The 15,165-nt window shown below is 46.4% G+C and overlaps 1 protein-coding gene across 1 annotated transcript; it reads right to left on the bottom strand.

Moving 5' to 3' along the window:
• Window positions 1-36: 36 nt before the first annotated feature.
• On the bottom strand, window positions 37-700 carry EI90DRAFT_3049895 (uncharacterized protein). Its single transcript, XM_039059724.1, has one exon. The coding sequence runs from the start codon at window positions 289-291 to the stop codon at window positions 76-78; it is 216 nt and encodes a 71-aa protein (XP_038918212.1). The 5' UTR covers window positions 292-700; the 3' UTR covers window positions 37-75.
• Window positions 701-15,165: the final 14,465 nt, after the last annotated feature.

Raw genomic sequence — 15,165 nt, 5'->3', positions numbered from 1 at the left:
GCCACGTGCTAGGTCCCCAAACTTGTCGGAAAACATGGAATTTCGTTTTAACGCGTTAAGAGCTCTCAACGCGTTTCAACGCCTTATTGATCCGTTCCAACGCTTTATTAATCTGTTCCAACACTTTGTTAGTCCCTTCCAACGTTCGATGCAAAAATCAAATTGTAAATACTCAGCCACGCTGTAAACATCCCTGTTCACAAACGCATGGACGCGCTTCCCCTTCACTGCCAACCACGGCTGCAGCAACTGTACACTCACATTTCCATACCCTGTCCTTCCAAGCCACATGGAAGCCCCCCATACTCAGGCAAACACACGTTCCATGATCCATTGCCACATATTACCTTCACTTGCTTCACCTCAATGACGTCTACCTACTTGACGGTCAAGCCACTCTCACAGCAAACGACCACTTCAGCAAGTGACAAATCCCCAACAACCCCACTGTTCTCTTCCTGTGTCATTTTAACCAGTGGGGTTCCATATGGGAGGCCGGGCGCTGAGTCGTAACATGTCATTCAGGGACAGCATGGACAACGATTCCGACCGCACACAGAGTGCACCGCCCATCAACTGTCAGTGTCCAGCATAGGAATCTTCCTTTATCGCTCCATGTTCCACCACCCTTAACGTCCACTGCACATTCTTATTTAAACCGCTTCGTTCACTGAGTTCTGATTTGTGTTTGCGCTTCATGCATGTTCTCCTCAATACCACTGCTGAAATGAACAACAATCATGTTCAACTTCGTTCGAATTCTAACTCCACATAGCACCACCATTGAGAGCCAGACCTTACATGGTCCAATCCCACAGCGGGTGTACACATATTGAGAATACTAAGTAACTTAGCCCATGTGCACTCGAAAGGCCTATGATTGATACAACTTTATGTTAACACAGCAGTACAAAGCCGAGAGTGCATGGTAGTGTAGCGGTTATAAATGTACTGACAACAGTGTTCCTCGGTTCAATTCCCACCAGTAATTTGGGAGAGTGTTGGTATGACTAGCCCAATATGGGCATAGCGCTGGGCGGCTACACTTGCATCCATGGCAGGGGACAAAAGATGAGACCCAAAGTTGGTCTACTGCCCCATTATGACCGTTGGTTCAGTCACATGTCACAATGAGACTTTGAACAGATGAATGTATCAACAATTAATTCCCATGGTATCCGGGAGTTGCTGGAAACAGCAAATTAATTCAGTTCAATATTTTCACGTGATGTGCGGCACATGTCACACTGAGGGATGAACTATGCAAGAAGAAGCCGGCAATCCCCAAATCCCGTGGGAATGAACCTACGGTCGTAATGGGACAGTATATATGAAGAATAGTGGTCATCAACTCCACTATTATTATTTGTCTAAGCTAGGACAAAGTGTGCACAGGAGGCAGTGTTAGAATACATGATGTGGGATGCTGTGCATCTGCGCTGCATGTGAGACATGGTACCGGAGCAGCATCATGACTTGGACTCCGACAAGGACATTGGTAAACAAGGAAAGCTAACGCACCCCTGGGTTGGATAATGTATAATGACAGTGGCTACAGCTTCAAGGGGAAAGGATGCTTGTGATGGCATTGGCTTGTACAACAACCTGGCAGAAACTGAGAAAGACAATCTTGACATTGAGAACGTGATGGCCAATTAATAATTCCACCACAGACACCCAGGTAGAAGGCCTTGTTAGGTGGCCAAATAGAACTTTCGGTTTCCGGCCTGACAGGCCCAATACCTATGAAATGTTCTAAAGTGTGTTGGACTTTTCGTTTTGCATTGATTTCAACATGTAGAACGTTCACTGCGAACACTTAGAACATTCTATAACTGTGTAGAACGTTCAGCAACACCATAGAACGTTTTATACTGGGGCCTAACGTCCACACATTCGTGGAGACCGTCCTCCACATTGTCAGCGCCGCCTCATCACACTATCATTGGGTATTTTATTGCATGGAAATGTGTATGTACATTATGGAAAGCGTAGCAAGCAATATATGACTGGTGCATGCGCAACCGTGAAAGTGTGTATCAGATGCTTGGGTAACCTAAAGGTCAGTGCGACAGCAACTGACGGAATTGATCTTCAGGGGTAAGGAATGTCAAAAAATCAAAATCCAGCGCATAAGAAAGCATAAACAGAGTCTGGCAAAAACGAACATGAATCAAGAACCTCGTGAGGGATCATAAGTTTCCACAGAGGGATCAAGACTTAGGACTGGGGCACCCAAGAGACCAGGCACAGGTGATATTGCGAAAGCATTGTATCCATTGTGTCCGAACGAAGGCCAACTATTATCGAAACCTGGATCATGGCTAACAAAGGGAATTGCTCCAGGAAGGAAGAATGGATGAGCCCCAGTTGCTGCCAAGTTCCCTTGCGATGTTGGACCAGGAAGCGGCTTCCCCACCGCTTGGCAATGGTACAGACCTACTGGCACAGTGCCTTGTGGCTGCCAGTCGATGTCAGTGGAGATGAGGCTGGAGGGATTTGTCAAGGCATTGTGTGCCGCAAGCCTGGGCCGTTTCTTGGATGATCCAAGCTCTTTTCCAGCAGGGCGGGGATGGGTGCAGGCACGGGAATTAGGAGGCAGGATGAAACTTGTAGAAACAACCATGGAAGGGGTGCCACTTCTCTCCCCACGGTGATCATCACTATCGTTGTTGCTTGCATCCTCTCCACTGCCTAAAGATGACCCAAGCTTGGCTTCTTTGAAAGAAACCAGAATGCAGCCGGTAGTACTGATGACAATCCCATCATCCTCACTGTACATGCTACGGTTGAAAGCTTGAAGGGTTGGCCTGGCATCAATGTTTCCATCAAAGAACGCGTTCCAGATGACCCACCACTGTGCTGTGTCAACGCTGCTGACAGCCCTATCCCAAAACAATGATTTCCAGTCCTGGTTATCAGGCCAGTTGACGAGAGCAACACTGGCCGCCTGAAATTTGAAAGGGAGTTTCTTCCAGTCGATACGCTTGCAGTTCTCGGCATAGAGGGACCTTTGCTTCATCATTTGCATGAGGCAGTCCGAGCACATAGACCAATAATCTTGCTTCTTTGTTGGTTCAGGCAGCTGGTGCCTCTTCCCATCAGGAACATTTGGATGGTCATGGCCCATCAGAGTGTGAACACTCATCGCAATTTGATTGAGGGCCACCTTAAAGTCAGGCAGGGCCCGTCCAAGGTAGGCGTTCAACACTCGAGTGCCACAGTAGATTTGGTCTAGCTCATGTGGCGCAGGTTCACTGCTGCCAGAAACAAGGATGACGGCACAATGCAGACCAACTGCCGTGGCCACATTGACCTCCTCAGTGAGTCGCTTGGTCCAAACCCTCATCATTCATTTTTGGAATTTCCCAGAGCTGCTACCCACTCCCTCTGCAAACTTGAGCTTCTTTTCCTGGTGTCAGGGCACACACCCTGACTAGCCCGGACCCGGACCCGCATCCGGACCCGCTTCCACCTGCCGCACTTCCCACATGCGTGCACGCTCCGTGCGCCGCATGCTCCGGGCCTGGTTCCTACCCCTTCATGTGACTTCCGGGTATCCCCGGAAGTTTTGCTGATATTGTGGCCACTGTGGGAAGATGAGAAGCTAGCTTCCTTCTCATCTCCTTACCCACAGTAGTTGTGCCCTGGACAGGGCTGGTTACACCACAGGCTGTGGACCATAGGGGAGGGTCATGGGGACCCGGGAGTCGTCCCCTGACACCTGGTGTCGAAATATGAGGTTACAGGTGCATTTCGTCCATTCCGGCGAATCTTCACCACCCTGACTGGCAATAAGGGCTTTGTAGGCGGGTCTGACCGTCATCTTCGTATATTCAGAAGCAAAGATATTCTTGGGATCTGGGTTCAGGTGCTCCTCAAGGAAGGAAGCCTGGAAAGCATTCCACACGTTCCCACTGTTTCGATGATGCTTTTGCAAAAAGATGAGGTTGACAAGGGCAAGGATGGAATCAAACGTCCGATTTTTAGACTTCACAAACGTGTCAATCTCCCTCATGAAATGTTGGGTAATTTCCTTGAGCTCCACCTTCTCCGAACCGCTGAGTCGACCACCCTTGAGCTTTGCGCTGAAATCATCGTCTACACCGATACTCCCTAAATCCGCTTCATCTTCCTCATCCACGGGATATAGATGTTTATCGGCGACATTCAGATCACTGACAAGATTGAGTACCGCAGGTGAATCGTCAGCATGTGCTGGACTAGGGGGGGAGATATGCCAGTGGAACTGGGATTAGACACTGAAGTGGAAGTGTCATTGCTGGGAGGTGGAGGGTTATGAAAGTCAAGCTCTACAGCACCAGAGGGTGAAATGCCACTAATGCCGTTGTGACTGGAAGGAAGCGGAATGATGCTGCCAATGCTGTGTGCTGCCGCAGTAGGTGGCTGCAACACACCGCTATCGTTGCGTGTGGCTGCCACAATGTGGGAAGATGGCTGCACTCCACTGGAAGCAGGTATCAGGATTGACATGGTTTGTGTGGAGGTATTCAGGGATCCTGCTGTTGAAGCACCGGAAGAAGGCTGAACTTGATTGTCAGCGGAAGAGTATGCACTGTTGCCACCAGCAGGAAGGACGGCAGGGGGCTGAGTGGCTGAGGTCTGATTGGCATTGTTGGGATCTTTGCCTGTGATAACATCACGCCCTGCAGTATCCGCTGTAGCAGTATGAGGACTGGGGGTCTTTTTCTTTTTGGTCCCCTTTCTGACACCGGTGGCTTTCTTTTTGGTCCTCTTTTTGACACCGGTGGCTTTGGTAGTGGCAGAAGACGCACTCGTTTCATCTCTGGATGGAGAGGGAACCAGCGGGGCAGGGTTGGGAACTGAAGCTTGGCTCCTTCGCAGTATGAGTTTGAGGCTGGGCTTTGATGATGACATTGGCACACAGGGCAGTGACCAAAAAATCGATGTGGATGAGATCGCTGGCAGTAAACGGGAAGTGATGATGAACTGAACAGCAAGAAACTGCTTTTGTTGGCTTAGAAGCTGGGATAAGTCAAACACATCAAAACGCACTTTCGTTGACCCAGTTAAACAGCCTGGAATCCCTAATTGATCCACAAGAGATAGAAAATGGCGGTCAAAGCATTATCCTCTTTTTTAGATTGCTGATGTACCTTGTTCAGAATCAAATGGTCCGAACAAAGTTTAATGTGATTGAATGCAACAGGTGTACATATGAATTACTTAAGATGTTCTTCGGTACAATGGAATTAATTCGTCGGCAATGTGGGGCCAGTGACAATAGTATAGATAAGGGACAAGAGAATGCGCAAAAACGTGAAAAGCAAAGGAGCTATGCAGTATTCAAGTACAAGGGTTCGTAATACTCTCCTCGATTCACATTGAGATCAATAGTTACCATCCATTTCCCACTCTTCGTGTATGACATGGTTTCAAACTTCTCCTGAATCGTTGCCTTATCACGGGCTTCGGCGTGCATGGATCCCCAAATTCCTCAAGAAATCAAGTGTAAGATAAGATCCACGTCTGCCTCACTTGGCCATATCTGAAGTATGGCTTTGGAGTACCTCGGCTTTTGTGAACAGCAACCCAAGCCAGCACAATGAGCAGAAATTGCTTGCAACTTTGCGTTGAGACATTTCGCATCAGAAGGATATCACCCCGATTCAGGGAATCCCTTATCGTGTCTGTCATGAAGGAAAGGCATGCCATGGCATGCAGGGGTGGAGGATCTGAGGAAAGTGATACAAAGGGCAGAAATCATTCGTAATCCAACAGAATTCCTGCAATGTTATCATGCGTGAGGCGGGGTGGTGCGAAAGTGTCAGAAACTGTATTTGAGGTGATCGCGGGAAGCGGAGCGGAGTATGGCGGCGTGAGTGGTCACTTAGCTAATGAGCTACTCCGTTGCAAGGCGTCATGGGGTTGGGACTTCGGCTTCAACGACTTGGCCAGAGCGTTGCGCCACGCGTTCTAGGCTGTCCCGTATTTCACGTTAGCGGGAAAGACCTTGCGGCAACGTTGACTTAAGTGGGGATGAAGTTGAGAGGCGAACTTAGGATGAGAGTACTTGGGGGGGAATTCTAGTCGATATTCGAACTAAGGTACATCGACAATAAACTACAAGTATAAATACGAAAGGAGAACAGAGAAGGGACTGGTCGGTCCGGCATGGGACAGGAGCGGGATGGTAAGTACGACAGAACTAAAAGAGCGATGAGGACCAGGGAAATGGAACAGAAGAAATGAATGGAACAGAGGACGGCGAAGTTGGGAGGCAGAATGAATAGGCTGACAATCTAGGCATGCGGATCAGAATGTCAATATACGAATAAATCAAATGTCAATAAAGAATAACCAATTGTCAATAAAGGAATAAACCAATGTCAATAAAGAGCGGATCAGCGGCGACCATATCAACTGCTAGTTAGTTAAGCAAATGAACAAGAATAAAACAGTATTGGCCGAATGGCTGAGGAACTCAAGTGGTGGTGGGAGAACGAAGGAGGCACTGCTACGGGGCCGTAGGATGGGAACCACTATCGGCGCCGCTAAGTGATGGGCAATGGCGCGAGTAACGGGCGCAAGTAACGGGTGCAAGTAACGGGTGCAAGAATGAGGGTGCAGAAAGTGGTAGAAGGGCAGGGACTTTGCGGGGCCGTGACAGAAAGAGGGATCAAGCCATGTGTCAAGTTCTGACGATGAGCGGGCTTCTTTGTGAGCAATGGCAACATATTGGAGCTCAATACGTGAGCGAAAAGGGGCTAGGGTGTGATGAACCTCAAGTTGCTGCACAATAGCCCTCCCTGGGACCATTGCCCAAGAATCCGGATCCAGATGATTGTTCAAAACTTGTACCAGTGCCCGAGCTTTTTTGCGGGACTTGAGCAATAAGGAAACACGCAGGTCACTGCCAATGGAGACCTTTGAAGCAGGACGAGCGGCATAGACACCCGATTGGTGAAAGCGGTGTAGGAGAAATAACGGCCACACTATGGAAACCCATTATGGAAATATGCCAGATAAATCACAAAACCTCATACGACAAGTAGATATGAGAACATCGAAGGACCTGAATTTTAACGAATTTTACGAATTTTTACGAATTATTATGACTATACACGATAAATCGAAAGAAAGAAAAATAACAAAAATACTTCAAGCTTACCATCAACGAGACGGAATTCTCGGGGGAATTTATAGCAAATATTAAACCAAGAATTAGGACAATCGACCAAGATTTGACTATAAAAATAATCAGAGAACCTCCACGGAAACTACTTTCCCACGTCCGCACACGTAGCAAGGATGGAAGTACCACGGAACAAAGATTCCTCAGGAACTAATGCAAAAGTCAAAGTCGTGTTTATAATAGGAAATGTAGATGTCCCCCAAACGGAACCAATGAGAGTAATTACAGGGGAAACTACCCATAAACGACGGAGATATGACTAAAACTCCTGCAAAATGAGGACAATGTCTAAAAAGCAAGCGCGAAGATTAACTAGTAACGACCGAGACAAGCTTGATGGCCCATTAGAAAGGAAAGGATCTACTCTTAATCCTCCCAAATTTTCATAATAAAAGGATCATGCGTTAATGAGAAATCCAATAACGGGAATAGCGACATCAAAAGTCCGAGCTCAGGGACAAGACGATGATTGCGTAGGATCCATAATTAAAACATACAACGAAATTTACACGGAAATTATGAAAAATAGGAAACTATAGTTATGCAAATTCTCAGCCCAAACGGTCCAGCCGTTGTGAAGTTATACCCATGATGGGAATATAGGAATCCGCATCATGTGTAATGACACGTGAGGGTGGCGATGCGCAGGGAACCGGCCGTCGGAACCGAGATCTGCACTTCAGCAGATCGCGAAGACCAATTTCCGTCCAAATAAGGAAGAGCCCGGTCAAAACAAAGCACGGAAAGTGCAAAACAACCTTAGATCATGAGGGAAAAATCTGAAATAAATCACAGAAGCCCATATGAAAGAAATAAACACCCACGCATATCATAAATCCCGAACAAATAAACGAAAACGGCTCCCGCATACGAACGACGCACGTGATTACCGAATGTGCGCGCGAATCTTTGCTAACTCAACGAATACCAGGAAATAGGACACAATATTAGTACCATTGGAAAGGTGGGAATAAATGAAAATTTATGATACTAAGAACGTGAGAAAACATCCAGAAATGAATGAGATACAAGGACATGAAGTTAGAAACCTGAAAATGCGCGGGAAAACAGCTTCAAGAGGTCCAGAGTCCTAAATAAAATAGATAAAAATATGATATCTTCAAGGACAACCTACTATAACAACCAACGATACATATGGAGGATTAGGATGTGATAATACAAAAGGAAATCAGAGAATATGAACAAAATTCACGAAAACCACTAAACTACGACGGACCATGGCGGGAATTTTAGGGAACGATATTCTAATGAGGTGGAGAGCTATAACACATTCGTTTGAGTAATTCTTGACTACTAGCAACTTTTTCTTTCAGTTTCAAACCTGAATAATTCACTCATTTACCATTTCAGTCTCATTTTAACTAAATGTCACTAAATAAAAATGGAATAAATCAGCTGAAGGTCTCAGCACAGCCGTACGCATAGTAATGCGAAGTTTGAATTCAGAGTCATCGAGTCATAGCAAATTTAATGGTATATATATAGAATTTGAAATAGGTAACTGCGGCAAATGCAGCACAGCCAAGTTCTAATTAACCATTAAAATAGCTTAGGTGAGGGAGGACAATAAGAATTCTAGGCGCAGTCTGACCGCAGTAGAACCGCAGTTCAGCGCAGCAAAAGCACAGTAGAACTATAGCATGAAAATTTCATTTTTATTCAGTTTGAGAAAAATACACTGTAAATAAATCCTGTAAATAGAAGGTAGAGCATGAAAAAGGAAGGCGACCCAAGGAGTATAAAAGGGAGACCCTTTCTGCGACTTTTCGCCCCCCTTAGAGAAGTAAGAAAATAGAGTATTATTTTTCTCAAGCATTTCTGGTTGTCACTCCAGTGTGAAAAAGTGATATACAGTTAAGATTGCCACTGTAGTAAAAGGCAGCAATTAAGGAGAGAAATATTAAGTAGATATTTCAACAGGAGAGCTGGTTAACACTCCAGATTTCAAAGTGTAAACACAAAACAGTTATTTTGCTACTGTTAAAACAAGCGATAAAATAAAGACAAAAATAAAACGAACTCAAGGGACACCCAGACACCATCAAAATTCATTAACTGAATAGAATCTTTGAAACTTCACCAAGTAGAAGATTAAAGTCAAGTTTAAAACCAAATTAAACAACGCTACACAGAATTACCCCTAGACAAATTAATAAATTTCAATAAAGAAACAGCTCCGCAGGGCTCGGTTTATCTGTAAGTCAATTCCCAGGAACTTTAAAACTAACCCATAAAAATAGAATTAGCCAAAACACTCGGATTGGTACTTTATTTACAATAAATAACACTAGTACACTTCCCCATCCTAACTAAAGAACCAGGGAACAGCTTGGTGGTGGTCTCGTTTGAACCTCCCAACTGACCTTCCTTCGTTCTCTCCTTCAGCGGTCAACCCACAGTAATGGCCACTCAGCATTTTTCTGATATTCATCCATGTGTAGAGGCACAAGGATCTCAAGCCATAGGTCCTTGGGAACAGGGTTGAAGTTGATGTCTGTTGCCCCTAGAATGATCGGCTTTGATCCAGAGGCTGAGGGAGGGTCATTGGCATAGGTGAGGGAGGAGCAAGAGTCCCTAACGAGTTGGTCAGAGCCAGTGCCTGAACAGACAGAGGTTACTGACATCGAACGCTTTCATGGGATGACATTGAGTGTACTTGATTGCCGACCATCCTTGCGTGACACGATATGTGAGGCGGGCAACAAGGGTGAAGAGGAGTGCGAAGACAGGCACGAAGACGATCTCAACGGTAGCAGTGGGAATGGCGGAGGTGGGTGTGAAGCGGGTGGCAGTGGTGAAGTGCGTGGTGGCGGGGACAATGAGGGGGGTAGTGGCAAAGGGGGTGTCAGCGGCGAAGAGGAAGGCAGCAGCAAGGGGGGAGGTGGTAGAGGCGATGGTGAAGAGGGAGGCGGGAGCACTGGTGATGAAGTGGGTTTCGTTTTGAAAGATTCACTTACACATTCAAGGTAAACCTTCGAACGTTGAACCCGTTCGAAATGGGCATGTACGCTAAGTCGTGTTGGATCACGCCACTTCCAACATAGGTATCAGAGGAGTGGGAAAGCATCCTTCTCCTTCACGCCACGGACGCAAAGCTCCTTTTGGATGATCTCCCGTGCACCGGTATCTCCACAGTAAGCGAGCGCCACCAAGATGGCACCTTGCTCACAATACTGACTAAAAAAGTTCGAGTCAGTGACATGTTGAAGCTCCCAATCATCCATATCACTATTGGCAGCGATCTCCACAAATCGAAAGGGAGGATCATCATCAAACACAAGAACGTGGTCCGGTGTCTCCTTTCCCAGAATCCTTGGTGAGCAGGGTTTTGGCACAGACGAGGGGGGAAAGCAGGCTGGGAAGTGGCCCTCGATAATGTCAAGCATGCCATGGCAAATTGAAAACACTTTGTTCAAATAGACATTGCCATCGAAAAACTGTTGTGGTAGCTTGAGAGCAATGACATTCTCTTCCAATGGTCCCAAAGTAGGACATCTAATCCGCCATATTCGAGGGCGATACAAACCCTGTGCATTCTTAAGATGGGTGGATGTGTGATGGTACTCCACAAAGCGGAGACAGTTTCGTTCAGCAGCGATAAGCGACAAGGTGGCAGGATCGCTATCCATGGGTCATCCAATGCTGGAGGGTTTCTCCAATGTGATGGAGCTATTGTACTGCCGGACAACGAAGACAGGGATGCCGTGTCGATGAAGAGTTTGGAGATCACTGGACTTGAAGATTTGGCTTTCGTCGTCGTCGGGTTTAAGTATGAAGGTGGTGCCCATGAGGGAGGTGTCGACAGGAATACAAGGCAGTGGGGAACCCAGCTGAGTTGCAACAAAGTCAATACAGTGGAACATGGCGTAGTTTGTCCATGCTAACATTTCAAGTCCTCGACGAAATGAGGCAAGAACCGAGAAAGGAGTGTGCGGAAGAACACTAAGCTTCCGATTCAGATATGTCAAGGGGAGTGTGGATCCATCGAATCGAAAAGAGATTGGCACGTTCCATTTTTTGATTATTTTCCCCCATTGATGGAAACTACTTTCCGTCTGTCTTAAGAAATGCATCATGTCTGATAACTGTTCGCTGTCAAAAACAATGCCGCGCATAGTGGTACCGATGCCAGGGAAGCCTTCACTGTACTTGCCCTCATGGAAACTTGACTCCTCCCACTTATGGTCTAGTTTTTTGTTTAACTGACAATATGGGAGATATGGAAGGTGTGGGTGGTTCGAGTCGAAAACGATGGGATATCGTACATGATCCCAATGATGATCAAATAAGAAGGTGTCAGCAGCGCTGAATGCAGGAGGAGGGAGGTTTTGAGCGGGAGTTTCGTTTGTTGGCTGCCCCAGGAACTCGTATTTGTGGGCTCAGGGGCTGTTTGAACCCACTAGCGACCAGGAAAATTGATGATAAACTACACGTCGGTCTGTGGCTGAATAGCATAGGAGTGAGCAACGCCAAGCTGGAAACTAGGGAAGAAAGGCATACCTTTAGGGTATTGTCCTATGTAACGCTGATTAAGCAGCTTCTGCTCGCTCAAGGCAGTGTCGAATGGCAAGTTGCCATTTACATTGACAAATCGCAATAGTGTAGAATCCCATTCCACTGGCATTAAGGAGGAAGATAACCGTTCATTCATAAACGACCCATCAAGCAACCACTCCGACAAGCCATTGAAAGCATGGCCCTGTGTCACTTCATCATGATGAGGGTCGACAGATGCCATATTGCATAGCCAGGCCAGCGAGCCTTTCACAAGATGGCCAAGCGACACCTCAGCTTGCTGAGGGTTGGCTTCGACCACATGATGCGTATCGGCCCCACAGGCTGGACGATGAGCAGTACGACGAGACATCTTCTGCAAAGATCTTCCCCAAAGGCGGAGCTACTAACAGTAGTAAGATGTTATGATTATGCGTGCAATAACCCTGATTATCCCAACTCTGACAGTACTTACTGGAAACGCGACTCAGAGGATTGACGTGCCAACATCGACCATGTGGCATGGCAAAATCCCAGCATGTGACCAACTTGTCTTTGGGCTGGCAGCGTTGCTCTCTTCCTCTCAATTTTTTTCTGGAACAGATGAGAAATACCTTTCAAGCCATGCCCTTATAGTGGTGCAGCTTTGCTGCCGATTCTGCTCGGTGCTCACTCGTTCGCAGCTGTACTTAGTGGAATTATCTGAATTTGATTGTTCATCTCGCAAGCGACCTGGAAAAAGGTCGACACCAGTCTCCGCTAGTCCCATGAAGCCCTTGGGTCCCTGTTTCCTGGATCCCATATATGAGCGACAGATAAACTTACACGCATGCCTCAAATCTGGTCTGCACTGAAGTTGCATCTCGCCACGTGCAAGCCTCCGATTGCGTCAATATCCGATGATCTATTTTTTTTTTTAAAATACAGGGCTATACTCGTATCAGTGATCAATGATATTGCCCACATGGGGCAGACTTCCCTCGCACCCCCCCCCCAAGAGCTTTTCTTCAGACATCCTTCCATTGCAAGCCATGGAATGCTCTCACTCTCACTTCCGACATCGGGAAGATGGGGCTGCCCCCCCATCCACACCTTATATACTGTACATATTTTTTTTTGGCGACTCACCTCACAACGGTAGCTTCATTATGACGGATGCAATTTCCTCTGCTCTGGTTTATACCCACTACGAGCAGATAGCATCACAGCCTCTCCTGTGTTATTCCCCCACTGCACTCACCCTCGAGCCATATATATATATATGTCCCGACCACCGTCTATATCCTTGGCAACCTCAAAGACGTAAGATAATGCAGACATAATAATGATAACAGCAATGAACGAATGTAGCACGGTTGGCAAATGTATGAGAACACACCCTGACCCAGAGTCCAGATCCCAGTCCACCAGTTCATCATGAAATAGGGTCGATGAATGGTGACTGAGGAAACCTATGGGAAGATTAAAGAAAGGGGATGGCGAACTCACTGGTTTACTGCAACACAGTGCTGGGCTTGGCTGGGTTGGCTGGGAATTAGAAATTAATGGGGAACAGGAGGCAGCAGTCGATGGCGAAATAGATATCATCTAAGGTGTAAGACGGAGGCAACTGGGTGAGGCAACGGAAATGAATGGTAGGCTATGACCAACATGCAGGTGATGAGTCAATGATGAAACCAAGAAAGAAAAAAAGGGTGAGGGACTCCTAAGTTGCTGCAGCAGGTTGAGTGGTGACTTGCGCATAATCTGAACCAAAAATGATAAGACATCAGTGAATCAGTGAGTGATCGCAATAATCAGCGTGCAGGCGACGGTCAACTTACTGGCGGGCGGATGATTGCACAGCAACCACGCACATCATAAAGGGGAGGGGAAAGGGGGGGGAGGCATGGCACACTCCGAGGAGCGGTTCGATGAAGTGGATTTATGTACATAATTGGGAGCATGTCTGTGCACTCATCAGTGTGGGATGTTTGCGCTTGGCCGATAATTAATATGAAAACTGCAATATAGATGAATAGATGAATAAATTCAGCCAACTCCGCTATTCAAACATCTATACATCGCTGCCTGGTTGTTTGAATTGAGGACAGTGCCTAATAAGTACAAAAAGCGCCGCAAGACTCAATATCAACAAATGCAAGTTGACCTCAGCGTATGCTGTAATTTCAAGAATTCTAATAGATTAAATAAAACTTGTATTCCGCTGGTGCAGCTCACATACTTTTTGTTTTTTGCTACCTTCTTAATCTGGTGCTCGTGATTTTTATGCATTCGGGCTTAGTCTAGACACCGCTTGAGCCGCTTTACTTGGTCCACCCTCTGCCTGGATCTGCATTGTGAATATTCGGTGTGAGGGGTTTTTTTTATCCCCTTCAGCAAGTGGGATCCCGTTTATTTGTAATAGGAGTTCTTCAGATGTTCCCATGATTTGATTGGTTCTGAGTTCCCTGCTATGTACAAGCTAGTTGTTTGTCACAACCTGAGGGTCACGTTTTCAGTCCAATCCTGCAGCTTCCGCTACGTCGTGCCAATGCAGTTGTTTTTTATCTATTATAATTCTTGAGATCATAGCGTACGCTGAGGCCAACATGACTCACGTTTGTTGATGTTGAGTCTTGCGGCGCTCATAATCTACTCTTGTTTCCTTTCTTGGAATACTCACTACCAAAATCAGTGCGCATTCACAGTGCTTGACTATAAAACACCGATTTTTGGTCTCCTCGACTTCTCCTCAGTTCATGCATAGCGGACCGAGGTGAGTCAGACTTTTTATTATCATGTACCCTTTTATGTATACCAGCGAGAACATCGCTAGGTAATTACTCCAATATACTGAGCACGAACATAACTAGTCTACCATTCTAATATAATCTCGTTCCTCCATTAAATCCCAAATGGTAAGGGACAATGGTGGATGTGTTTCACACGGTTGTGGGCAAGTGTAACTTTAAGAATTTGGTGATAAAATGTACCAGCAGCATTGACTCTGACATTCCACTTTTTTAACCTAGCCCTAACATCAAAAAATGAGGGTAGAGTCTCAGGGAGTGGAGTGAGGTGCCAAAGTGGCAGCGGAGAATGCAGTATGGGTAGCGGAATAGCAGCTGGCAGCTCCAGCAGATGGCCAGCAGCGAGGGCAGCGATGACAGGGTGAGACAAAGAGGAGCATCCCAACTTCGCAAGAGCGCTCAGGCAGTGCTGCATTCTGCAATTAGTCAGTGCCATTTAAATATCAATTATTCATAAATTATTGCAAGTGCTTGCGCCGATGATCAGGTGATAAATCGAGACCCTGTGCCAGAAATATCTCACCACTTCGTCTCACAGTAACACCACTGATCGACAATCAATGGCTTTTCTGCAATTGTCTCAGGGGGAGGAGGTCATTGTTGTTCCTCCCGATGTCTCAGATTCCTATGATTTTAGGTGCAATTGCGGTTTAACGAGTATGAAGTTTTGTCAATTTTCAA

Source organism: Cantharellus anzutake (assembly GCF_015039405.1).
Source record: "Cantharellus anzutake strain C23 chromosome Unknown EI90scaffold_15, whole genome shotgun sequence".
In the NCBI taxonomy this organism is placed as follows: domain Eukaryota; kingdom Fungi; phylum Basidiomycota; class Agaricomycetes; order Cantharellales; family Hydnaceae; genus Cantharellus; species Cantharellus anzutake.
Note: the sequence above shows the minus strand (reverse complement) of the source record. Positions and strands in the feature narration are given on the sequence as shown.